General features: G+C 39.6%; 2 protein-coding genes and 1 long non-coding RNA gene across 15 annotated transcripts in view; 1 reads left to right on the top strand and 2 right to left on the bottom strand.

Annotated features, from left to right (window-relative positions):
- LOC113642939 overlaps positions 1-7,641 on the bottom strand; it is a 15,919-nt gene extending 8,278 nt beyond the window's left edge. For both annotated transcript variants that reach the window (XR_007140583.1, XR_007140584.1), the window contains exons 1-3: positions 7,475-7,641; positions 6,906-7,174; positions 6,508-6,643 (exon numbers count right to left, since the gene is read on the bottom strand). This is a non-coding gene — a long non-coding RNA (uncharacterized LOC113642939). The remainder of the gene's footprint in view (positions 1-6,507; positions 6,644-6,905; positions 7,175-7,474) is intronic.
- Positions 1-17,212, top strand: part of szt2 (SZT2 subunit of KICSTOR complex) — a 92,953-nt gene extending 75,741 nt beyond the window's left edge. For 10 of the 12 annotated variants that reach the window (XM_047813812.1, XM_047813814.1, XM_047813816.1 and 7 more), the window contains 8 exons: positions 1,731-1,787; positions 6,409-6,622; positions 6,964-7,147; positions 8,784-8,906; positions 9,160-9,694; positions 14,076-14,189; positions 15,447-15,515; positions 15,629-17,212. In XM_047813812.1, coding sequence (XP_047669768.1) covers positions 1,731-1,787; positions 6,409-6,622; positions 6,964-7,147; positions 8,784-8,906; positions 9,160-9,694; positions 14,076-14,189; positions 15,447-15,515; positions 15,629-15,772 — 1,440 coding nt within the window. In that variant the 3' untranslated portion in view covers positions 15,773-17,212. The remainder of the gene's footprint in view (positions 1-1,730; positions 1,788-6,408; positions 6,623-6,963; positions 7,148-8,783; positions 8,907-9,159; positions 9,695-14,075; positions 14,190-15,446; positions 15,516-15,628) is intronic. The other 2 variants (XM_047813822.1, XM_047813824.1) reach the window with 1 other exon arrangement.
- A 931-nt stretch (positions 17,213-18,143) lies between these two features.
- On the bottom strand, positions 18,144-25,996 carry hyi (hydroxypyruvate isomerase). Its single transcript, XM_027146768.2, has 8 exons — positions 25,259-25,996; positions 23,984-24,095; positions 22,866-22,980; positions 22,273-22,351; positions 22,079-22,128; positions 20,703-20,772; positions 19,180-19,314; positions 18,144-18,476 (listed from the first exon to the last, which is right to left on the bottom strand). Exons 1-8 carry the CDS (start codon positions 25,455-25,457, stop codon positions 18,421-18,423), a joined length of 816 nt encoding a protein of 271 aa, XP_027002569.1. The 5' UTR covers positions 25,458-25,996; the 3' UTR covers positions 18,144-18,420.
- Between the last annotated feature and the right edge of the window lie 312 nt (positions 25,997-26,308).

A 26,308-nucleotide genomic window follows, 5' to 3' on the forward strand; every position in this document is an offset into this window, starting at 1 on the left:
CTCTCTCTCTCTCTCTCTCTCTCTCTATTTTTCTGTCTCTCTCTCTTTCTCTGTCTCCCTCTCTTTCACTCTGTTTCTCTTATTCTATCTTTACCTCCCTTGTCCTTCAATGGTGTGTTAGATTTGGAGTGGGTCCAGCTCGACTCTAGATGAGGACTAATTAAGTGTAAGTGTTTGTAAATGGGTTTCGTGTTTACCAAGAGTCTCCAGATGTCACTCAATGGGAGGTGCCATACAATCACAGCTGCTCAAAGCAAACAATTAAGTCGTTACAGTATGCAATTGTTTTGCGTTTTTCTCCAGAGCTGGAGCAACTGAAAGAAAAAAGCCTCGGCGAGTTTTGGGTCAGCATATTCAGGTCTAATGGGTTAGTGGAGCGATGAACCAGATGCTTAAACGAGCTAATGGGGCAATAATTATCAGTATTAGTAATAATTACTAGGATCTTCTGTAATTTTGAATATATGCTTTGTTAGTTCTGTGTCATTTATATCAATGTACTCAGGAAAAAGCTCATTCAGCAAATGACAATCTCAGCAGTAATTACAGATGCTATTAGCTATTTTATACCACAAAACTTTTGTTCTTTTGTAGTGTTGGTGTTTCAGTATTGAGGCTGAAATTAAGTTTCAGATGTGTTTACATCATAGTATATTTTCTGGTCTAAAAAAACATGATTTTGCCTTCTAGCTTGTACTGTGACATCATTTGAAACATTTTCATTAGTTTAATGTTGCAATCTGAATGAATATGGACATTGGGAGCTGGCTGAGATGTGAATATGTAAAAGGGTTGCCATGTTTTACTCTTAGGCCTGTCAGCTTTCAGCAATTTAGCAGCAATTATATTTGAGATGTGAAAAATATATCATGGCATGAACATCTGTCAGAGATGTTTAATTTGAAATATTGAAACTCGTATTTTGAAAAATAGAAGTAAAGTATTGCTTCAATTTACTACATATTTAAAAAGTATTTGATTTAGTTATTCAGCTAGAGAACTGTTAGATTATCATAAATGCTAGACCTTAAAAGCAAATCGCTCTTGCGCTTCAGCATCAACCTGAATATACAAATATATTTTCATAGATTTTCTCCTCTTTAAAAAATGTTTTTTTTCTTGTAGCACATTTAACGTTTGGATGTTATTTTTTTTTACTGCTATAGTGACTATTACACCATTGCATAATCAAAGCCCCGGCTAATATAGTGAGAAAATAAGTGAAGTTCACATTTCACAACCTGATTTCTGTTAGATTTTCTGAGCCCTCGTACACTCATAGTAGACAGAAGACTGTATGTCAGCATCCATATGGAGTGTTTGTGTGTGTCTGTGAATGTGAAATGTAACTTCTTCGCATGTTTCACAAGACTTGTTGGTCTTTGTGTACTCTGTGCCCTTTCTCTTGATTGTTTCTGTACACTGAGTGGGTGTGGATGTGTGTGTGTGTGTGTGTGTGTGTGTGTGTGTGTGTGTGTGTGTGTGTGTGTGTGTGTGTGTGTGTGTGTGTGTGTGTGTGTGTGTGTGTGTGTGTGTTGGGTGTGTGTGTGTGTTGGGTGTGTGTGTGTGTGTTGTATATGTGTGTGTATGGGATATGTGTCTGTGTGTGTGTGTGTGTGTGTGTGTGTGTGTGTGTATGCATGTGTGTCTGTGTGTCTGTGCGTGCGTGTGCGCTTGTGCGTGTGTATGTGTGTGTATGTGTGTGTCATCTCATCCTCTCTCTCCATCAGGAGCCATCCCCTCGTAGCAAGCTGTTTCCAAAGGCCTCCTCAGACTCAGACTATGTGGTATGTCCCAGAATCCTCAGGCTTGCGCCCTTACACCAATCAGGCTTTAGTTCTTTCCCCCTCATTCTCCTTGCACCTGCAGCCTCGCCCCTTTCCCCCTATTTGCAATTTTCAAAGAGAATGGGATGACTTCTGTTCATTTTCTGTTGACTGTCTGTTGCACGACTCTGTTGCCATTTCAGGTTTCACTTCGCTCATGTTCTCTTCATCAGTGCTATGTGGTAGATTTGGTGGGATTCTCCAAGGGAACAGTGTGGCTTTTTTCTGCAGACAAACAAATGAAATGTTCTAACAAACACTTCTGTTTCCTGCTAAAATGATTCAATACGACAGCTTGCATATATAAATTCTGCTTCATCTCGATTCAGATGTTACTGTTATTGTCAATAAAAATGAGAAACAGAAAGGGCTTATTAATAATGATATCTGTTTATAGCCTTGTGAAGGAGTCAGAGCTTTATGGCCAAAAATAGACACCTGACCGTTACACCTGTATGTCATTTGTCCCCAAAATGTTACCACAGATTTTAAAACGCAATTGTTTATGATAATTTTATGTATTTTAGCAGTAAGATTTCCCTTCACTAGTCCTAAACTTGTTCCAGCATGACAATGCCACTGTGCATAACACGAGGCCCGCAAACACAAGGTTAGCCAAAGCTGGTGTAGATCTCCTACACACAGCCTGGACCTCAACCCCACTGCACACCTTTGGAATGAACTGGAATGCTGACTGAATCCCAGGCCTCCTCACCTGACGTTAGTGCTTGAACAAATCTGCACAGCCAAGCTTCAAAATCTGACTCAAGGTTAAAATGGCAAAAGAGAACTAAATCAAGATTGGGATGTTCAAATATCACATGCGCCTCTTATGGTCAGGTTCCCACAATCTTATGGCAATGTACTCTAGTGTAGGGAGGGGAGATTATGATGATGATGATGATGATAATAATGATATATCTACGGATCTTAGCAAATCATTTACCCAATAGTGTGGCAGCTGAAACAGCATGAAAGCTTGAAATAAGCTTTAGGGTAAGTTGGTTTAGCAGAGATTTGTGATGTAGTATGTTTATTATTTAATGTAGAAGCTAGCATAAATCACATCACTGTTTTATGAGGTCTTGTTTTTTCCTGAGCATAACCTTGTTAACGAAAACTGGAACGTAGTTTACTTATTTGTTGGTGTTGTCACAGTCAGTGCAGTAACTGTTTGTTCTTTTTGCTTTTTTCTGCATATATGAGCCCAATACTGGGCTCAGATTTTCACCCCTGGGCTCAGATTCCCACCCCTGGGCCCAAATGCTCACCCCTGAGCTCAGATTTTCACCCCTGGGCTCAGATTTCACTCCTGGGCTTAGATGCCCACCCCTGGACTCAGAATCTTACTCCCTGGCTCAGATGCCCACCCCTGGACCCACATGACCACCCCTGGGCCCAGATGCCCACCCCTGGACCCACATGCCCACCCCTAGGCTCAGATGACCACCCCTGGGCCCAGATGACCACCCCTGGGCCCAGAGTCCCAACCCTGGGCCCAGATGCCCACCACTGGGCTCATATGCCCACCACTGACTAATTTCACTTTGATTGACAGGATCATGAGTGTATGGGCTGTGCACAGTTGTTTAGAAGTTAGCACGTTTGCCCCACACCTCAGGGTTTGGGGTTTCAGTTCCTGCCCTGCATGCACAGTGTACTGGGCTCAGAAACTCACCCCTGGGATCAGATTCCCACCCCTGGGCTCAGATTCCCACCCCTGGGCCCAGATGCCCACCCCTGGGCCCAGATTCCCACCTCTGGGCTCAGATTCCCACCCCTGGGCCCAGATGCTCACCCCTGAGCTCAGATTTTCACCCTGGGCTCAGATTTCACTCCTGGGCTTAGATGCCCACCCCTGGACTCAGAATCTTACCCCCTGGCTCAGATTCCCACCCCTGGGCCCAGATGACCACCCCTGGGCCCAGATGACCACCCCTGGGCTCAGATTCTCACCCCTGGGCTCAGATTCTCACCCCTGGGCTCAGATTTTCACTCCTGGGCTCAGATTCCCACCCCTGGCTCCAGAGTCCCAACCCTGGCTCCAGAGTCCCAACCCTGGGCCCAGATACCCACCACTGACTAATTTCACTTTAGTTGACAGGATCATGAGTGTATGGGCTGTGCACAGTTGTTTAGAGGTTAGCACGTTTGCCCCACACCTCAGGGTTTGGGGTTTCAGTTCCTGCCCTGCATGCACAGAGTCTGCAAGTGATCCCTGTGCTTCGGGGGTTTCCTACAGGTACTCCAGATTCTATGCCTCAGCACTGAAAGGTGTGTGTGTGATTGTGCCTTGTAACAGACTGGCACCTTGTCTAGGGTGTCCCCTGCCTTCTGCCCTGAGTCTCTCTGAAGTCGATCAATTAAAATGACTGCAGCCAGTTTGAACACAGTCTGTATCTATAGGCACATTCACTCTAAACAAATAAAGTATCGGTACAGTGCAGTGATTAGACTCTGAATGTGATTTCTTTTAGATTTGTTAGCTTATTAACTCTGCTGGCTTTATGTTACACATACGGGATACAAATACAAGAAAAAGAGCATTTATCTGGTTTGGAGATTCAGGAGAATGTGTTTTTCTTCCACTTTTTTCAGCTCATTGACCATAAGAGCTACCACTTTTCTCATTCTGTAATTCTTTGCTAAATTCCATGACATGAGCAGTTAAGAACTTTTCCATCTGGCCGTAGAATAATGTAAAAATACAAAGACAAAAAAATAAAATACAAGCTACAAGCTGCCGCTACTGTATTTCTATGAAAGTCAACGTATGCCACCCGTGTCTGGGTGATTCAGTTTAAACTGCAATGAATGTAAGTTGAACAGTTTCAGCCATTCATGCACTCTGATTAACTTTAAATGCTTACCTACACAAGCAGATGAGAAACATTGTTATCCTTCATTAGTATTCCATTTGAAGTGGGTAAGAAGTGGACCACCAGTTGGATTACAAAAACCGCTCTCAAGCATGCACACACATACACACGTATACACAAACAAGGGTTGAAAGGTTCAGCTGTGTTAACATAATAGCTGTTTCTCTGGCTTTTTGATTTGATAAGACCTATTTGCATTTTTTTCCCAGCTAACGGTCAAGATGAAAGCGGAGTCAGAAACCGTGCTTACCCCCCCATACCTTTCCACCGTGCTTTAACTACTCCCAGTTGTTTCCTCTCTGCAGTCATTTGCATTTCCGATTAATGCCTTTGTAAGCCAGTCTTTGATGGTGGGTTTAATTAAATAAGGCACGATTATTGAGCTGATATCACAAAGGCTTACAAAAGAGTTTCACACAGGCTGGTTTGGCAGCAGTGGTGAGGCTGTTAGCATGCAAAATGTAGCGTGCTGGATATTGGATGCTGGAGGAAAATTGTGTGTTTTGGTGTGGTGAGAGCAATTTAGAGTCAGTCAGAGGCTTTCTGAGTCACTGCATAAACAATAGTCTTATAAGGTAAGAGCTGGTGGTACAGGTGAGAGAGATGAAAAGGTAAACTGTAATGTTCACGTCAAGACGTTTTCATGACCTACAGTAACAATATTTTGGCTGCTAAAAGTTTTCACCTTAATAATAATAATAATAATAATAAGAAGAAGAAGAATAATAAGAATAATAATAATAATAACCTACCTATGGAAAAATGTTAGACAGTAAAGGTGCCTGTTAGTACGACTGGTTGATTTTGCAGGGAAAAAAAACTTCTACATTTTTATCATGGTGTAGAATTTCATTTAAAAAAAAAAAAAAACAGGTTTTAAAGAATACATTTTTACATATTGATTTTTACATGCAGATTGATTTTTAGAATAATTTATTATATGAGCTGAGGAGGATCTGCCCTTAGTTATTTACTTTGTTTATATCGCCTAAGGCTTATCAAGATAAAGGAAGTAGTTTTTAATCTCTGTTTGTTGGATAGAAGGAAAATACTCCGCTTATTCACTCAATTGATCGTTCACTTTTCTCTCAGCCCTTCTGAAGAATAAAGATGTCTACATATAAATGTATTCCCAGTACATAAATGTTACATGTAATAAATATGTTTAAAGCGTGTGGGAACTTCTTGCAGATTGCTATAAAAACCACCCAGGATGAAGTTCAGTGTTCAAAGCTCCGTCAAATCCAGACTGAATAGCCGGTGACTGTACTGTGACATTTTATGTTGCCGATGATCTGTTTATACATGCATCTCTATTTTAAAGGCCATGTTATAAGCTTTCTCAATCATAATGCATGTGCATGTGTGATGCGTGCCGTGTCCAAAGTAGAATTTCTTCTTCTGCTGTTTGGTCTCTGGGGCACAGAAAACCCTGCAGTCTAGTGCTGGCAGAACAACTTTATGTAGAAACTGCACATTGGTAGAAAGAATTCTCAACAAGGCTTTCATTAATCAATGCGTTCTCCTTAACATGCATGCAATGCAAGTTGGTAGCAGTGCTGAAGAATTTAATTTTATTTATTTTTTTCGAATCTGGTTAATCAAATAATCAGAGTGCCAGTCAGCAGAATAATTGATTGTTAACATATTTATATGGCCCTGAGTGGAACTTGTATGTCTGTATCTGTGTGTGTGCCATATAGCTGTCCATGCTGTTCACCGAGGAGTGCGATAAGGTGCGAGACCTGATGCATGTGCACTCGTTTAGTTATGATTTCCACCTGCGTGTGGTGCACCAGTACCTGCTAGGCTGTCACATGACGTTGAGGCAAGGCTATCAGCTAAACAGTTTCCTGGAGGACTTCATTTCCCATCATCCAGACATCCCCAAGTTTGGCCGCAACCACGTCTTCCAGGGTGAGTGTGTAAATCTCTTGTCTAATGAATATGAAAAGCCATATTTAAAGGTCCCATTAGACCTAAAGTATGTTGAAGTTAATTGTGAGTAGCAGAGTGAAATAATAAATGGCTGGTGTTTTGTAAATTTGAATAAAAAAAGATAGATAATGAAAGTTCCAGTATCTTTGACTTTGCTCTTCCTGGGACTGATATACAATCTTTGTAAAATGTCAGAACATTTTAAACCAAACATTATTAAGCAAACATGGCTTGGTTGATGAACTTTTTTTTTTATTATTACTTTTTTTTCTGTTGGGTCATCATTTCCAGCTTGATTTCGTGCTTGACTTTGTGTGCAGGAAGCTTTTCCATGTCAACGGGAATGATAACTGCTCACCAGCTGTATAATTACATCACCGATCATGCCGGCACGTACGGCATGAAGCCCCTCCGCATGTCCAAGACCGCAGCGAACATCGAGAACAAGAAGGGAGGGCCAAGTGCAGACTTACACGAGTACGCCCTAGTAGCTCTGTGGAACAGGTACGACTCGCCTGTTTCTCACAAAAGCTGTGTGAAAATTCAGTGAAGAACTTATAGTAAAATACATTTCAATAATGGAGATTCAAACTGGGAGAGTAACAACATGAACATGCTAATATACCTAAAGCGTGTTAAAAAATAAAAAAATAAATGACTCTATTGATAAATGCTGAAGTTAAAAAAGAACAAACAGCCGTCTAACAAGATCACAGTCCGAGTCTCCACTTTCTTCATTTCCTCATCTTTTATGTATATGTTATGCTCTGGGCAGTAAGCTGGTGCACATTTCCTTAGATTAGTAAAAATCAGCTATTAAAATAATTGTACCTTCAGTCTGGCGTCTCTGTTCCGGTCAGAGCCAGGTTACAGTGGACTGCGATTCTGGCTGCAGCGTGGCGTTGACTGACAGTCGGTTTAAACTGCTCCAGAGGCAGCTGTGAGTGTCTGATAAAGCTGCTTGGCTTGGAGCTGATTGGCTGCTAATACAGATGCCAGAATATTTCATCTCCAACTGCCAAGTGTTGAATCATATGAAAACAAAGTCTGTTGCTTGTGAACATTAAAAAAAAAATGTTGCTGCTGATTTGACTAGCTTGAGCTAGTTTAGCATTTTATGTCATAATTTGTTCAGGATTCAAGGTGCTTGAATTTAGCTTTCTAAAATGTAAGGACTGGGAAATCTTTTTATATCAAAGCTCTGTTTCCCAGAGGCCAAAATAGAGTCTTATTTGAGCTTGTTTTGTTGTGCCCGTGTTCAACATTACATTTCTTTGTCATGTCACACTTCACAGCGGTGAGTAATGGCTTGTATAAAAATAGACACTGGATTGAATGGAAGAATTTGCAGTTTTTCCTTAAAGAGTTAATCATTTCTGTTATTATCTAGTTTACAAAGTGAAATACAGTCATAGAAAAGTTACTAACGCAAAAATGCTTCATTTTTTTCCCCCACACAAATGTTTATATCTTCAAGTTTACATGGTTTATCAAACCCATTTCTGCTCTCCTGAGATGAACAAATGCTTGATATCTCAGCAGAGGTAGAAAAATCTCACACTGAACACTAACACTGTCCTGATTCATTTTATATTAGACTTGCAGCAATAAAATAATACATTTGTTTGATGATAATTGTAAATATTAGACGATTTGATTTCCATTCTGCGTGTGGAACAGAAAGCCAGCGTCCTGGTAAAAAGGGTTCAGTCAAAGAAATGATTAATTACACAAAATACAGGTTTCTCTATGCAACACTGTGACTATTGGGTAAAAATCATCATCAGCATGCACTGGCCATTCTCTGTTAGCTAACATTAACTAAAGCTTTTTCCTGAGGAGAAATAAAACGCCTCCTGTAGCGGCCCTGGTGGAATCAAATGAGCGAGTAATCAGCGTGTCATTTGTTTACAACCTTTTTATTTTTTTTTCAGAATCACATTTTGACCCACTGGGTGTTTGAAATCCAGCCAACATCTGCACGGTCAAAAACACTTTCAATATGAAACTGCTCTCAGGAAACCAGCTCTGTGTTGGAACTGAGCGTGTGCAGGAGAAACTGGGTTTTGTCCTGTGTTTTGTTTTGTCAGTGTCCTTTGTAACTGACTAACAGCTGTAGGTTTGTTCTCTCCTTTATAAGCTCTGGCACCTATAAGGACCTGGAGGGGCTGCAACACCATGACGACTTTGATGTCTCTCTGCTCGTGTGTCATGACGCGGCTCCATTCGAGGAACAGTCCGAGGGGGAAAGACACCTGCTGAGGTAAACACAGCCGAGAGAAGGAGCTGAGAAAGCGAAAGTAAACAGAAGCCAAGGACATGTGGGCTCAGTATTATTCTGTATAACAAGACAAATTTTAGATTCTGGGTATATGTAAAAAATAAAAATAAATAAATAACAGCAGGTTTGTTTTGTGTGTATTTATATTTTTCTTTCTTGCTTGCTTGTTTCCTTCCTTTCTTATGTTTTTCTTCCTTCCTTCCTTCCTTTTTTTCCACCTTCCTTTTCCATCCAGGTTACGCTATTATGTGATCATGACCAGTCAGAGAGAACTGTTTCCTCGGCTCACAGCCGACATGCGCCGTTTTAAGAAGCTCCCTCAGATCTACCGTGACCCCAGTGACCCCGGCACACGTGGCCATATCGAGAGAACAGAGCCAGGCATCGTGGAAGGGTGGAAATCTGAACATGACCTCTGGGAGGAAACAGCCTCAGCCTTGACCCCTGAGCCTGAGCTTGAGCTTGTCCCTGAACCGGGAGAACACCCATCAGGAGCTGAGAGCGAGGAGGATCCTTCAGACTTCCCAGATTCATCGTCCCCTCTCTTTCCACTCCTGAACAGCGAGGTGATTTCGGCACGGAAGCAGATCCAGAGCAGTGTGACAGAAGCTATGGCTCACTGCCGGAGGGATAACTTGTGGCGGAGACTCTTCCATGGAGAGCACGCCGCCCACGACAAACTCAAACTCAGCAAGCTGGCCTTCGCTGAGCTGGAGGAGCTGCTGGATTCAGTGCAGAGCCGATCTATCGGAGAGATCGACCCTCAGCTGGTAAACACACACACACGCATTTTAAAAACCTTTCCCTGGTGGAAAGACAAGTCAAATTATATAATATTACTTAATACACAAGGACACACAGTGTTATTGATGTTAAACAGAACCCTGGGGCCAGCTGTTCCTCTCCACAAACTAGCTGAAGTCTGCAAGTCTGCTCTGAATGCTGAGGTAGCTGACCTGAATACTTTAGGCAAGCTTATTGAACCGTGTCCTCATTCATATGTGGAAGTTGTTTGGCTAAAGTTATTATTAAAGTGGAGCAATAGATGCTGTTATATATCCCTGTTCTCAGCTGTCTGTCATTAGCTGTAATGTGGGTCCTTGCTGTAAGTGTTTAGCTAGTGAAGACCGTGAATCTGACAGTAAAGGGTATTAAATTAAGTTAATGTCACTTGCATGACAGAAATGCATCTGGTATTTAATACGGTTTATTGAAGGACCATATGTAAGCTTCATGATGAGCGTGATAGGTCTTATAAATGGAAACAGTTATGTACACACACACACACACACACACAAAATAGACCTCAGTTATCAGTCTTCTAGTAGATTTTGGCTACACCAAAATGATGCTTACTACCAAAGCGTGTTCATGGCACAGCAGATTTCCATTAATCATAAAACTTTATAAAGGGCAACACTTTCTGCTGGAGAATAATGACACCTGAATAGTATGTGTGCCCCTAAGCATGGCATGTCTTAAATCATTCTGTACTGCAGCTCAGCCTCTACAGCCTGTCTGCTAGCCTCGATACTGCTTGTCCTAATTGAACAGCTAGTCTTATTTGTCTTGGTATATAGATTTTTTTTATCGCTCCTTCAGAGTTTTAAAAAATTGTCATTAAATCATTTTGTAATTAAAATCAATATGCTGTTTAAAATTGACGGCGTGATCTGTCATTGCAGTAACTCGTGTTTGTTGTTCACTTTGAAGCCTTTCGCTTGAGGATCACCTTAATGAGAGGCTTTAGAAATAATATTACTGTCAGATCTTGCCGGTGCATGCTTGTGCAATTTCTTCCCTTCTAACAGCCATGTCCATAAAGCTACTCAAACAAAGAGACACAATGAGGTGCTGGGCATCTCATAATACATAATAATGCCTAGTAATGAACTGTCATAAAAATGCAAGAATGAATAGAAGGATGTCATTGTGATCGCATTTATCCTCTGAGAATTAAACTATAGTTAGCTCATCAAAAACAGCATTTGTTAAGCTAAAACAAAAAAGAACACATAACATGATGGGAAGGACAGGACACAACAGACCTACATACAGTACACACACTGTCCACTTTAATAGGAACACCTGCACATTCATGCAGTTATTTAATCAGTCAATTATGTGCATCAGCACAATGAATAAAATCCTGCAGATGCAGGTCACGAGCTTTGGTTAATGTTCACATTAAACACCAACATGGGGAAAACGTGTGATCTCTGTGTCTTTAACTGTGTCATGGCTGTTGCTGCTAGATGGGCTGGAAACTGCATAACACTAGAGTGAGGAGGGTCTGCAGACTGAAGCACCTTGTTGATGAGAAGGATCAGTGGAGAAAGACCAGACCGGTCTGAGCTGACAAAGTCTATAGCGACTCAAATAGTCGCTCTTTACAACCAAAAAACAACAAAGTGATGAACAGAAATGCATCTCAGTTCACACAATACATTAAATCTTGAGATGGATGAGATGAGATACAACAGCAGAAGACCACATCAGGTTCCACTGCTGTTAGACAAGAACAGGAATCTGATGCTATCGTGGGCACAGACTCGCCTGAACTGGACAGATGAAGCCTGGAATGATACCAGATGATTATTTTTTTTTCCTAATCTTGAACTGTCAAATTGTCTGTAGCCATTACAGCTTCAGATTCCAGTTCTTGGCTGACAGAAGTGGAACCCAGTGTGTGGTTCTTCTGCTCTTCATCCACCTCAAGCTTTGAACTTTTTTGCATGCTGAGGTGCTTTTCTGCTCACGATGATTAAGTTGCTATATCCTTCCTGGCAGCTCCAACCAATCTGGTTATTTTCCTCTGAACTCTCAACACCAAGGCGTTTTCATCTGCAGAACTGTTGCTCACTTAATGTATTTTTGTTTTTCACACCATTCTGTGGAACCTCGAGCGACTATTGTGTGTATATAAAAAAATAAAATAAAAAATCCCAGGAGATCAGCAGTTTCTGAAATACTCAAACTATCCAACAAGCTGGCACCGATAACCATACCACAGTTAATGTCACAGAGATCACCCTGGATCCCTATTCTGATGTTTGATGTGAATATTATCTGAAGCTCTTGAGCTGTATTTGCATTATTTCATGCATGGTGCTGTTTCCACATTGGCTGATTGGATAAGTGCATAAATGAGCAGGGGTTAGAGGAGTTCCTATTAAAGTCGAGGGTGAGTGTATATTAAAAATGACATGGATGACTGAAAACATTCCTCTTTCTCACTGATCTCCCTCTCTCGTACATCCAAGCAGTATGCATTTGATGTGTTCGAGGAGGTCAGCCTTTAGGAAACTGCTAGAACGTTACACAGCTCTCGCACTACATGTTGACGCGTTGGGTGCGGCTCAGCAGGTTTTGATGGGTAGCTGACAGCTGCAGTTGCACTCAGCAGCATACGGACGGCTAACTGGTGTCAGCAGCACAAACCTTTAATATTCCTATAATCTCACAGCAGGTCTCTTGTTTACTGTCACACAGCTCATGCTTACGCGGCAAACACTCCCACTGTACATAGCCTGTTTTCACCCTGTGTATGTGTGTGTGTGTTTGTTTAGTTGTACAGCAAGTGTGTTACTCCAGAAGTGTGTTACTGCAAATGAATGTTACTTTACAAACAAACATTACCTTGGCATCAACATAATGCAGAAAAATCTCCTAAACTGTGTGTGAGCTCAGTTTGAAACTGACTGATTTTGATGTTTTGAACATCTTGTTTTTCTAAGGCCTGTTGGGTGTGTGTCAGTTTGCAAGTGTGTGTGCATGTGCATGAACATGTCCAAGAGAGTGTGAGTGGAAGTGTATATGTGATCCCCATCACTCACCCCACACCCGCTACCACATATGGAGGCACTCAGGAAAGACACGTGTTGATCTCTGCTCTTATGATCTATTGTGATATACAAAACATAGCATATTTATATCAGCGAACACAAATACAGTCACAGCAGCAAAAGTCATCAGTTTAGGTAGGCAGCATGTTTGGACATTTTTAGATCCATCCCTATCACAACAATGCATAAGGACCACTTTTGTCTAAGACTCAGATAAATAGGTTATAAGCAGGTTATAAACAGGTATTTTGATTGTAAGGTTACATCAGCAGGTTATTAGTCCCAGCTCTGATTCCTCTCTGTGTCGTGTCTCCTCACTTGAGTAAAAATCCCTCTTGATTATTCCCCTGCAGCCAGCACTACCAAGCACACGCCGTCTCTGCTGCTGTTTTCTTTCCCAAAATTAAGCCAGAAGTCGATGTTGCTCAGATACGCCGTCTCTAATACGTTGGTTTGGATGATATACGTGGCTGTCAGGCGTGGGCAGGCTCACAATGACAGGATGGATGGAGCCTGAGGAGGTGTTTCTGCACACGCTGATAAGGCATTGAGAGGGATAACGCCAAGAATTAGATTTCCTTTAAAAATCAAATTCAGGTTGCGAGTAATGTGTGCAAAACTTCCTGATGGTCCCGTTTCTCGCTGAAGTGAACGACTTTCCTGTGTGGATTGTGCAGAAGTCTAAGAAACACATCATTTTCGTTCTATGATCTTAAGCGCACAAGCAAATAATTTTATGATGATTTTTTGATGTCAAGGTAACACACTAAACACTGAGGCTTGTAGATACATTAATCAGCAGTGTGTTGATTTCACCTTTATCTTTAGGAGAATTGGTCAATAAAAAACATTATCTAAGGATGTGACAACTTAACAAGGATGTTAACTGGCAGATAATTGGGATCAGTTCAGATAAAGACAATTAAAGAATGCTTGTTCCACTAATTCTGTTTCAGTTGCCTAGTAACCACTCCAGCATTGTGCGCTCTAGCTAGTCTGAACCTCGGAAGCTTACAGAAGTATTAAAATATTCATTTTGTATGTGGAATTGAAATTATATACACATCATGGATATTTGTCCCCTGGCATGTTTAATTAAAGTGTATATCTAAATCTAAATAGTGTGATGTGTGTGTGTGTGTGTGTGTGTGTGTGTGTAATCACACTATTAAATTAGATCATGTGTATCTAATATTCTGACTGAATTCCTCCTACAGACTCAGGATCAGCTGCATTCCTTATTTTCAGCTGTATAATCAGACTGTACTTGCTTTCTTTTCTCATACGAGTCTTTGTGTGTTGACAGGAATGTTTTCTGACAATGAATCCTGCCTGGTATCAGAGCCTGATCAAGGTTCTGCTCTCACGTTTCCCACAAAGCTGCAGGCACTTTGTGGATGACTGCGGCATTCAGTACCTGGTAAGAGTTCAGTAGTTTAACGCTGGGTTCAAATGGAACTGCCAATTTCATGCCTTCAAATAATATGCCTGCCATTATGCCTGGCTTAAGAAATATACTGCTAAGCAGCAGCCGGTCATTAGGAATGCTGAAATACTTCACCCTGTTATTTTCCTGGAAATGAAGCTGATGATTTAGTTAGCTAGCATACATCTGTGCAGCCAGTTCTTTTATATGGAAGATGTAAAGGCATAGTGGAAAACTATTGGACTTTTTTAAGCATCTTGCTGATTTGAACATGGGCTAGTCTTTTTTCTAATGACAGGTTTATATTATTATTATTATTATTATTATTATTATTATTATTATTATTATTATTATTATTATTGAAATAAATAAATACCTAGATTTTAAAGAATTTTAACTAAAAGAATTAAATACTTAAAATGACTGAGATATGAAAAGCTCCCTGACATAATTTTATTTATTTATTTATTTATTTATTTATTTGCATATCTGTTTGTTTGTTTGTTTGTTTAAAATCCTCCAATTATAAACTCCAGCTGTCCGGGTCACCTGCCACACATCCGTGTCCTTGTTCTTCAAAAAGCACCATTTCCATTCAGATAGGTTTGGTTATGAACATTTAGGCCATAGAAACCCTTTTATTATATCCACGTCTCTTCAATTACATGTCCACATTATAGTCCCTGATTACCTTTTGTGTTTTAATTATATCCTGGGATTTTCTGTTCGTCATTTTTTTTTTTTTTTAAATTTATGCAACAAATTAGCATGAAATCATTCATCAGCATGAAGCCTTGTCACCTTGAAGTTTTCTAAATTAAACCGAGCTTGTTACGCTTACTTTCTGGGAGACGGAGGCTCATCTGTTTCACATTTTCAGACCTTTGTGGTTTGCAGTGACACTTGCGTGCCTTTAAAACGTTGAATTAAAGTCTCAGAAGGGATTAAGTGAATTTAACATGGAATAATTGTCAGCGTCTCTGGACTGTCAGGAGGTTAGTTTCTGCATAATTCACTAAATGAGAGACTCCAGATCAAAAGAAGCGGCTTCTGGAAATGCTGGGAATTTTTTTTTCTCCATACTTTCCAAACAAAGATTGCTGCTGTTAGCGTCTGTGTTAAAGCATTGCATGTTTAATGCCTTTATGTGAGCTGACTCTGAATGGGTCTTGCACATCAGAGAGCAAATGTAAGAATGTGGGCAGAAGACATGGGAAATTTGAACATAAATGTTTTGAATGTTTTTTCCAGGCTGTGCTTAACCAGAAGTTTACTGATTGCTTCGTGCTCGTCTTCTTGGATTCCCAGGCAGGAAAAACCGTGAGCTATTTAACTAATGTCCTTAGAACTTTTATACATTTCATTTTTGCGAACAGAAGTGACAAGGCCATATAAATTCACATTCTCGTTCTCCTTCCTACTGCATCCTACAGAGCTTGAAGGTGGTTTTTAGGGAGCCGTTGCCCCCCCAGGCGCAGCCGAGCAGCAGTCCTCCCCCGCAGCTTGTCTCCATGTACCACCACCTCGAGTCTGTGATCAACACGGCCTGCTACAACCTGTGGACAGGCCTGCTGTAGGCTGCTGATGGAGCTTTTCAAACTTCATCAAGGAGAAAGCACTGTGAACTTTTACCAAGGATGTATGAACAAGCCTGCTTGTGTGTGTGTGTGTGTGTGTGTGTGTGTGTGTGTGTGTGTGTGTGTGTGTGTGTGTGTGTGTGTGTGTGTGTGTGTGTGTGTGTGTGTCAGTCAAGAAGCACACACATTATAATCTGAAGACAAGTGTTGGCTGTGGTTTGGAAATACCAGGAAACCATCAGGAAAAACATAACCATTTTAATATTAGCAGCTGGCTTTCAGAAAACTACTGAAAAAAAAAAACAAAGAACAGATGAATTGGTATGAATAAAATTGTTGGGTAGAAAATTAGCAGGTTTCTACAAACACACCAATCCGGTTGGTTTTAGAACGTTGGGTGAGAGATGTGTTTTGATTGGATGGTGTGACAGGATCCAGTGCTGCTGAAATGAAATGAGAGGAGAACTACCTCACACAGAAAGACTCAGATTAACGTCCAAATGTGAAGTGTTTTTTGTTTCTTAAGGCATTTATCCTTCAGGAATTATCTAGTCATCAAATGCCATTGGTGAGTAGAACAGTTCAGTGGCATCATGTTGGTTTGCCAAAGTCATAATCATCTCTTTCTTCTTTAGGCTGTTTTTGTTTTGTTCTCTTTAGTTAGCTGATGACAGTTGATGATGGTGATTTATTTTATTTTATTTATGTTAAACTGGTCCCACTAAAAAAAAAGTGAGAGCGTAAGAGAAAGATGGTAGACTGGTGAGACGACGATTGAGCACCTTTTGACTTAACATTGCCATTTATTTGGTCAGGTCCAGTGTGTACGACATGCACAGTAATGACTGAACGTGGAAGCATGTTACATTTGAGCACCTGATGACTCCAGTGTACATGCTAACTAAAGTTAGTGTAATCAACATTTCTTCCATCAAAATGCACAAAATTCCCTTACTGCCATTACTATCAACCCTTAAGTGCCTAGCTTTTCTGTTTTGTCTTACCTTGTCCCACCGTTGTGAGGAGGATCTTTGAGAATCAAATTTTGGTCGTGGCATCATTCTGTTAGTGTTGTGTGATGAAAAGTCTGTGTCTCAGTTTACAGTCAAAGCAGCAGGGAGATGTGTACCAACACACACATTCCACATCTGCTGTACCTTAAGGCTTAGTGATGGCCATGTGGTTTGTGTGTGTGTGTAAGCCAAATATTAAGGAGCTTTTTTTAGTGCTTCTGATCAACAGCGTAACTCTGTTGGATAAGACTGTAACTTAAGTTCATGCGTTCTTTTAATTTATTCTTTTAAATGAAAGACACTGGACACCGACTCATTGTGTGCATATAGGCAATGTTGTAATCAGAGTGAAATGGCTTGTACATATTGTACATACTAAATCATTTGTAAGTATGCAATGTAACAATAAAAGTTGTTGACACCTGAATTGTTGGTCCTGGGATGAAGAATACACGGAGTTGTTATTTGGGGCTGCATACAGGTGGTCAGTTACTGTAGGTCATTGTCCCTTGTCTCAACAGAAACGGCAGAACTGGGTAGTGGAGGATTCATGGTAGTGTGTGTGAGCTGATATCAGGCAGTAGCTTTAAAATCAGCTCCTTATTAAAAGGTATGCAAATGTTAAGTAAACTCTGTTAAGTGTGAAGAGAAAATGTAAAATAAATCAGAATCAAATCTCAAAAGATCATTCGAAATTACAGGTCTAAAAAGATGTTCATTCATGCGCTGAACGTTTAAGAGCTAATCATTCAAGTACAGAACATACTGATAGATGCTGACTTTCGATTGCAGAAATATATTAAGACATTTTAACATTTGTACACATGGACAAAGATGTGGACTAAGAAGGTAAATGGATTTAAGTGATTTACTCATACCAGCACTACACCAAAAAACCCCACTGTCCTTTTTCTATTACACTGTGCAATTTACACCTGGTTCATTATAGAAATTTCCTTGAATTACACACATGGATTGATGCACAGGCAAATCAAAAGCATGCAAAAGGCTCCCTCCAAACTGTCCTATCATTAAATCTATGCATGATTACTGCCCCCAATTTTAGAAAATGTGCCTACTTTTTCAATCCTTAAGTTTCTGCGAAGCATGTGAGACGTGCTATATCTCCCTGTGTACATGAGAAAGAGATTTCCTCCTAGATTAAATGTTGCTGACGGCAAGCAGCTGACAGAAACGGCTCCATTATATTCTAATAACGCTGAAACCTGGGACTGGTCCCAAACCACACTCTCTATAAACTATATAGGCCACATGGTGGACTACTAAAGTAGAGTTCTAATTTAGCACAGTGCTTGCTGTAGTGTCAGGAACCTGATGTGTTTTGGTGAGACAACTCCTTAAGAGTGCACAGTGACCCTGATTTTATTAAAACAGGACAATCAGCTATAATTCTGTCTGGAGCTCTTGTGTCACCATCTTCAGACCGTTGCGGATGTGTCCAACATTTATAGCTGCTGTCATCAGAATATCCGGTTTGGATGTCTTATTAAAGAGTGTATACATTTGGAAGCCACCAGTTGTGATGCTTTGTTGGATTTCATGAGTAGATATTACAGAAATGTACAAAATCAGTGCCCTGCGTGGTGAATAGGGTGTGGTTTTGGACGTGACTTGTCAGTGTTTACTCTTCCAGTATTTCTTCACCCAACCCAGGCCTTCTTCTGTGGAACCTGCAAAGAGTAGAGAACCATTTCAACCATCAAATTTTCCAAACCCCTCTTTAAACATTTCTAAATTCATAACAAACCAGGTTTTGTGATTAATTGTTAATAATTATCCACTTGAATCTAAAGACTTCACACTTGTTACAATTCTTTTAATCTTTGTTTTTGCTCTACTTTAAAAATCAGCAAGCCGCTCATATCTCCTCCAGCTGTCTCATGTTCATATATTATCCTCATTTGGGTGACTGGACGTAAATAATGTAAATGTCCTTTGTACAACAGTTTGGACCAAACAGTAATGGACAAACAGTGGAAATACACAACCAAGAGCTCCTGAGGAACTAATGGGTCAGCGCAATTTCCGCCTTCACCCAAATCATCTAGTAGTTTGCACCTATAAATCAGAGTTATTAAATCAATAACTTTGGATTGTTTCTTCACTGCATCATAACTAATACAAATTATATATGCATACAATTTAAAAGAAAAGAAAAACTAAATATTTTGCTTCCTTGCATGAATTCGGGGATAACAGCCTGAAGAGTCTTGCGTCATACTCTAGTAGGATTACCTGAGACATTGGATTACTTAAGCAACAAACTAAGATGGAAAAAACTCAAATATTTAGGTTCCTATAGAAAACATATTGACACACACACACACACACACACACACAAATCTCTTTAATCAGAGCCAGTCAAGTACTCACTCAGTGGTTTGTATTCACAGCCCACATATCCCTGGTAGCCCAGTTCCTCCAGCAGCTTAAAGATGTAAGGGAAGTTGATCTCTCCAAGACTATCAGGTTCATGGCGATCAGGAACTTGAGCAACCTGGATGTGACCTGCATGATATGAACACATCAGTTATTATAGAAATAAATGATTTATAATAATAATGATTTATAACTTAATGAGACTGATTATTCCAAAAGATTTATAGCACAGAATTATAGCGTATTAAATTTCCAGTCAAGTTAAGTGCTTTTCATAAAAGAACAAATTACAAGCAGTCATAAATTAATGAGTATGAAAACATTCAAAATGAAACAATCCTGAAAGAATTTAGGACGTACACTACTCAACTGGACTTGCTACAGAAGGGGAACATTTCAATGTACAGTGACGGAGAGCATTTCTCAGTGATGTTAAAGGCGATGAGTTCAGTTAAAGTTCGTTTAAAAGGTGCAGTCTGACATTATAACAAGCCTAATGTTTGTTCTAAAGCCATAGTGATTTCTCTCTTTATACACTCTTTTCTTTTCTCCTAATGATCACTTCATGCTGTTGTTATATACTTCATTTGATCGACAATTTCAGTATACAGAGGTTTAATTTTTTTTACATAATTATTTTTTTAAATTGTGTTTATTGTTTGGGTTTTTGGTCCATTGCTGTTTCCTAGGTAATAGATGCAAATGATAGACCGTGCTTCAGGGCAGTAATGTAAAAATATGCAGAGTTCTTATCATTGATTAATGGAATAATCTGCACTAGGAACTCATTTCCTATTTTCTGTGTTAGTCGACTCTTCAGCGTTTCAACTGATCAAAAATACAGCGTGGAACTAGTCATTTTCATAACACCTCCACCTTTCCCAGCCTCTTAACTTAAGTAGCAATACAACAAGATTTTGTCTTGCTATTTTCTTAATGTTGCTTAGTGTATGTAAGAAGAAGACAAACAAGCTAGTATTTTTTCTCTGTGTGCTACACACAGTATTTGCAACAGATTTTGTGTGTCTTGTGGATTTACTAAGACTCCCAAGAATTAGCTTTGCTTTTTGAAAGTAGTAATGGGTTTCAAATATGAATGTTGTCTGTTTAAACAAAACCATTTGATGGAGACATGGATGCTACAGTTTCACTGCATCTATGTTGGGTAATATATAACCTGAACGGTGCTGTGTAGGATCTCTGCACTTTTCATCAATGTTCCTACCAGTCCCCCCGCACTTCATCCAGAATTTTACTAATGAGCCAATCACTGCACAGGTTAGTGGCATGTTCGAATATTTCTGTTTCAGGCACCGATCCCATCAAAGGTGAATTCCCAACCTTCCAAAGGCTGCAACAGCCTGGTTAAAACTGAGCATAAAACATATAATAATGCTTCTGGTACCATTTATAGTTAACCTTACACTTGTTCTTAGAAATGAGTGTTTTTTGCTTTACTTAAAACAAATACATTTCCTCTGGCAATTTCAAACCTAGATGATAAGTATGTAGCTTGCCTATTAAGGGGAAGTAATTCCGGATGTTCTGCGTCAGGTTCCCGTCCATTATCTGCCAGTGGAAAATGTCCTGCAGGAGGAAAGAAACATGATGGTTGATGTCAAAAGCACGTAGAAACCTCAAGAGAGTGCTGTGATTCAGAGGAATGCTCGTGCTTCTCAACCCGTATTTTATCTCCACTGTCCTTAATCATATCTGGCTGAATCCCCCTCGCTCTAATGTCTCTTCGGAGTAAAAGCTGACAATAGAGAGAGAACTGAGAAGCATTACAGCCACTTCTATGTTGCCTAAATGTGGGCCTTCAGGCTGCACAACACTGTCAATAGAGATGATTTATTTAGCTGAAAAAAATCAAGAAATATGGCAAAGTTTTTTCTTTACATTCAGAAAACAGTTCTGAGCACTTCACTACTGTACAATCGATATTAGGCTAATCACGTAGCATAGACTGTCCTGACTGAGCATTGTTTGACAGTTTTGCCATTATCAGCTGTATAATATGACACCATACAGTAGACCTATAGGCTAAGGATGAAACAGTTCATGGGTCAAACTCCAATTCTGCCTGTGCCACATATGCAATTTTGTGATTCACTGAAAATCCTTAATTGCTTAAAAGTCTATTCATTTTTTTAGCCCCAGTACTTCAGATGTGTGCTAATCTACAGGAATGTGAATTCTAGAAAGCGTTAAAAAAGGGTTAAATAGTAGTTACTCTGGGTCAGTCAATATTATTTTCCAAGGTAATGCTGGCTGTATGAAATGAGACAGAGGGCCTTGAGTTTGACAGTTGCTTTTCTAAAGGAGCAAAAAAAAAGGATACCCTACAGTTTAATCAAGAACATGCACTATATATCCAAAGCACTATTCTGTTCAGTATCCTGATGGATTAGGCAGTTCTGTACACTTTAATCACTGTAATTGTACTTCTGGGAGCACCAGTAGTGCAGCCATGTGCACCAATTTATTTTGGAATAGTATTGATAATAGTGGGATGACATCAATGCCACTATTCAACACTGCATTGTAGATACAGTACTTTCCCCCCGTGTGGTCTGAGAAATGCTGGAATATTTTTGCCACACTGATTCTTCTTCGTTAGATTAGATTAAAGCAGGATGTACAATTTTCTTTTTTGCAGAATATAGGAATTGTGCCTCACCTGCACATTATGATTTAGTTTTTTGTAGGGTCATTTGTACCAGCAGAGGATAATGTTAAGAGTAACGTATTCTGAATACTGAGAGTATATACAAAACAAGATATTAATGAATATACAAACAGTATACAAATGAACATGGGAATGCAGGTAGTGAGTTTACACATTCTATTTTAAAGAAAGAAATACAATTGTGAACATTTTTACATTACTCACCATCTGCAGTCTGATGTTTGGATGATCAACTTTCTGAAGGATTGCAGCAGCTGTAAAAAACAAAAACAAAAAAAAGAAATTAATGATATTCTTTAAAAATGGCAATTACAGTTGAAATATGTATTAAGGTGTCCTTTCAGACATAAACTACATTTTAGATTGCTACAGTGACTCGAGACGAAATCCAGAGTTACCCTGATGTGGTGAGTTCAGGAAGTATTGAGGGTCGGTTATCCTTGTGTTAATAGGCTCGATCAATCCCATAATGCCCTCCTGAAAATTAAACAAGCATTGAACATTCTGTGCTTCACACTATGTACTACTAAATAATGTAAACAGTGAAAAATACCAATACAATATATGAACAAAATACGATCCACTTAATACAGCAACTGCATCAGTCATTTAAAAGTATAAAAATAGTAACTGCCACTAATGTTTCTTCCTTATTATCGCTGCCAGTGTGGACTCCATAGTTAAGTTTAATCTGATCAGTAGATTCAGCATTACAGTTCCAGCACTGTTGGGCACATGAGCGAGGGCTTTAACCCTGAACTACTGTAGGGGAAACTTTGGTACTTTCTTCCAGCCTGGGAAAAACATTTTTCTGTACTGTACTAAAAGACATTTTGTTGTCTTGACATTAATCATTAATCATGCATATACATTCAGCACCTACCACAAAAAGACACAAACAAAACCAATTCTCATTTTGCAAATATAATAATCTCTAATAATACAGTAAGCCTTGATAGATGAAGAGTGAAAGAGTTTAAGGTTAGTTTACCTTTGATAGAACATCAGCAGCATGTTTCAGGTTCTGCACAAAGGTGCTTTCCATTTCCACACCGACCTCAGACAGCTTTTCCCCTGCAGGTATCCGCCCTGCCATTACATGGATCCTGCAGAGAAACATGAACTTAAGTTCCACTCGAAAAGATGAAGGCAATGGAATTTAAGCTAGACTAATGCTTCGTGTTTTTACTAGCAACAGGATTTCACACCAAATTGAAGGTCCTGAAGGTGTAACCCCACATTCCCACAAGGACTCTCTCACCACAGATGTGCATCACTCACACTCTCAGCACACGCATGCTCCATTTTTATAAAAGAAGACCGTAGCCCAAACATATAAACGTGTTAATGGTGGACTGGAAGCAGATGAAGCTGGGACTGCAGTAATTACAGAACAGCTCAGTAGATATGTTACATAAGACAGTGGGGTAGCAGATAAGAAGCATATGCATCTTTTTTCTGTTTATCTATTAAAGTGTGACCTAATCTGTTCATTATGATCTTACATTAAGTTCACTGTGTATAAAATGTGTGATGGTACGGTCTTAATTAACATTGCAGTTAACATTTGAGGAAAAAAAAAGTAATATAGATAAATGGTGTAACTGTTGCACACCAGGGATTTTTTAAAAAACGTGCACGGTGTGAATGTGTGTGTAGAAGGTAGAGTGCATTAACACTATGAAAGCACACTTAAGGAATTATGCAGTGACTAAGAAACGTGTAAAACTAATCAAAGCTATATGTTAAATTCTTGACAGTACTCGTTTGCACACGAGGCAACGTCACTCAGGAGGCTTTTTTTTTTTAAATTCCCATTAATTTATAAAGAAACGTTTACATGCCCAATAACTTCACTATATACGCTCAAATTATGTATGTTTTTATCAACTATTTATTTAATGTCTTTTAGGCAATGGAAATATATTCTTTTGTGTCAAAATATATTCTTTTGCTTTCATTTGTAAACATACACAGTGACATCATTAGATTAATACAAAAATGTTTCTGTATAAATGAACACTGCGTGTCCTCTCAGCACCTGTTAAAGAACAGTTATACATCACGTAGTCCAGCAAATACGTAACAAATCTAACAAATTAACAATACCTCTTGCAGTCCAGTGCTTTAGCATACTGTACAGCCTGAGCCAAACCCTGTCTGAAATCCTGCTCCCTCCCTGGCACAGCACCCAGGCCCAGCTCCCCATTATTTACATCACCTGAAGAAATAAAACACACACACACTTCATTACTGTTGCGTCTGATTTCTGAAGCGACAATAAGTTAGAATTAGATCATGCGTGTAATTAAGCTGCCTGCATGGTACACTAAGCATTTTTCAGTCACTTCAATCATCACCTCTTTAAATTCTCAAGTCTCAACAGAATGTCTGATCTTACAGTAAAGCTTTTTTGCAGTATAGACTGTGACTACCGAAGACTCAGCAAAGTCAGTCCACGATCAACAGTGTTTTGTTGTTGTTTTTCTGTCTAAAATGGTATGTTTTTAAAAAATAGATATAGCCTAATAGTGTGTGTGTGTGTGTGTGTGTGTGTGTGTGTGTGTGTGTATATATATATATATATATATATATATATATATATATATATATATATATATATATATATATATATATATACATATTAGTATGGTTAAAGGAAGGATTAGGTCGCAATAATTTGTGTCTCAGGATGACACACACACAGGATCCGGGGGATTCAGGACCCTTTTTTTTCTGTCAGTGTGACTGCATTTCATTCCAAATAATCAGCCACATTGTCACCTCTGTGTGTTCTTGTTATATCACTGTATAACAGCAGACCGGTCCCATTCATGAAGACGATTTAATCCCAAACTTAATCCAACATTATTAGTCTAATTTGACTATTATTAGACTAATTTGGATTTGACTGGCATTCAGAGGGCAATGTGAGCATCTAAGGATGGAGCATTTCATAAAAGCCAATGGTTCAAGATTTCCCTGCTTTAACGATGCCATTACAGTGTGTTAGTAAACCCTGTAAGAACAGAAAAAGCTTATACATTGAGTATAAAAGTAGCTCTTCAGGCCTGGAGAAAACTGGAGCTGGAAACACCCACTTTCATTCATTAGTAAGGGTGAAAAGCTTAACTCTGAGAGCCTGTCTGTTAAGAAGTAAGTGAAGTGGAAGCTCAATGCTAAAATGCCCTGGAATGAGTCTAGGCACAAGAAGTCATGTGGATCCTGAAACGCGGTCATTATCAGGGAAATAATAGAGGGGAAAGTCTGTCTAAAATGTGTCTGACACACAAACAAGTCTTACTTTGGCAATGCTGTGACACTTGTATAAACACGCTGAAGTTTAGTTGAGTGAACTCTGACATGTCTGTGTGCTTTTCTTACCCGGCGGAGTGTTAATAAGACACACCTGCAGTCCGGTTTCCTCCCGGACTTTCTGCAGCTCTCTCGGGTCAGAGCTGTACAGCCAAGCCGCCTCCACAGCCTGGAAACCTGCACACGCAGCTGCTCGCAGTCTCTCAGTGAACTCAGGCAGCTCCGTGAATAACCACGAGATGTTAGCGCAGAATTTAAGCGAGGTCATGTTGTCTGGTCTGCTTGGCTGTTTGCGCTATCGAACCTGTTTTTAAATGACCCTGAACGGTTGATTGATCGGGTTTGCAAATCATTAACCTAACGGTTACCCAGTTAGCATGCTAGTCAGCTTAACAAGCTGTTTCAAAAAGCGACCTAGCATGCTAATGCTAATTTATACAGTCTGGTTGTATCTGTATGGTTGCTTATTGTGTTTGCAAAGTAAGTAAATAACTAAATACTGGAGTCAGAGAAAACGCTTAATTCACTTGGTTTGGCGTTTCAGTTTTGCTTGCCACAGTCAAGTACTCTCTCTGACCGAATCCGTTTCCTTGTCCAATCGGCAAACATCGGGTTGTGAATTAGCCAATCACAGCAAAGGAGGCGGGACATTACAAGCCAAATCCTAATGCAATGCGGAAATAACAAAAACATGTTCTTAAATGAATGTATGAAGGAGGTAAATGTCTGATAGATGGAAAATGTCGCATTAAGCTTGTACTCGACACCAGGCTGTAGATAACAGCAATGACAATGCAGGATGCATTGTGAATGTCAATAAACCTAAGGACTGTGACATTACTGACTTTCTCATTTGCTTATTTTTTTTGTTATTGCTCAACTGTATCTGACTTTACTAAGTAAATAATCATGATAATGCTTGCTGTTATTTATAACACAGCAGACAGTGCTATAACTAAATAATACATGCAGTTATAGTAAGAAACAAATCAGAGTGTATTATTTTTGATAACTGAGCTGCTGTGTTAGTGCATTTCACTGTGGGATCAATAAAGATGATCTTATCTTAGAATAACTTGTTGCTCTGCTTATACTACAGCAATGATTGTACTTAAACTA

The sequence above is a fragment of the Tachysurus fulvidraco genome, chromosome 5 (genome assembly GCF_022655615.1).
Source record: "Tachysurus fulvidraco isolate hzauxx_2018 chromosome 5, HZAU_PFXX_2.0, whole genome shotgun sequence".
Taxonomy (NCBI): Eukaryota; Metazoa; Chordata; class Actinopteri; order Siluriformes; family Bagridae; genus Tachysurus; species Tachysurus fulvidraco.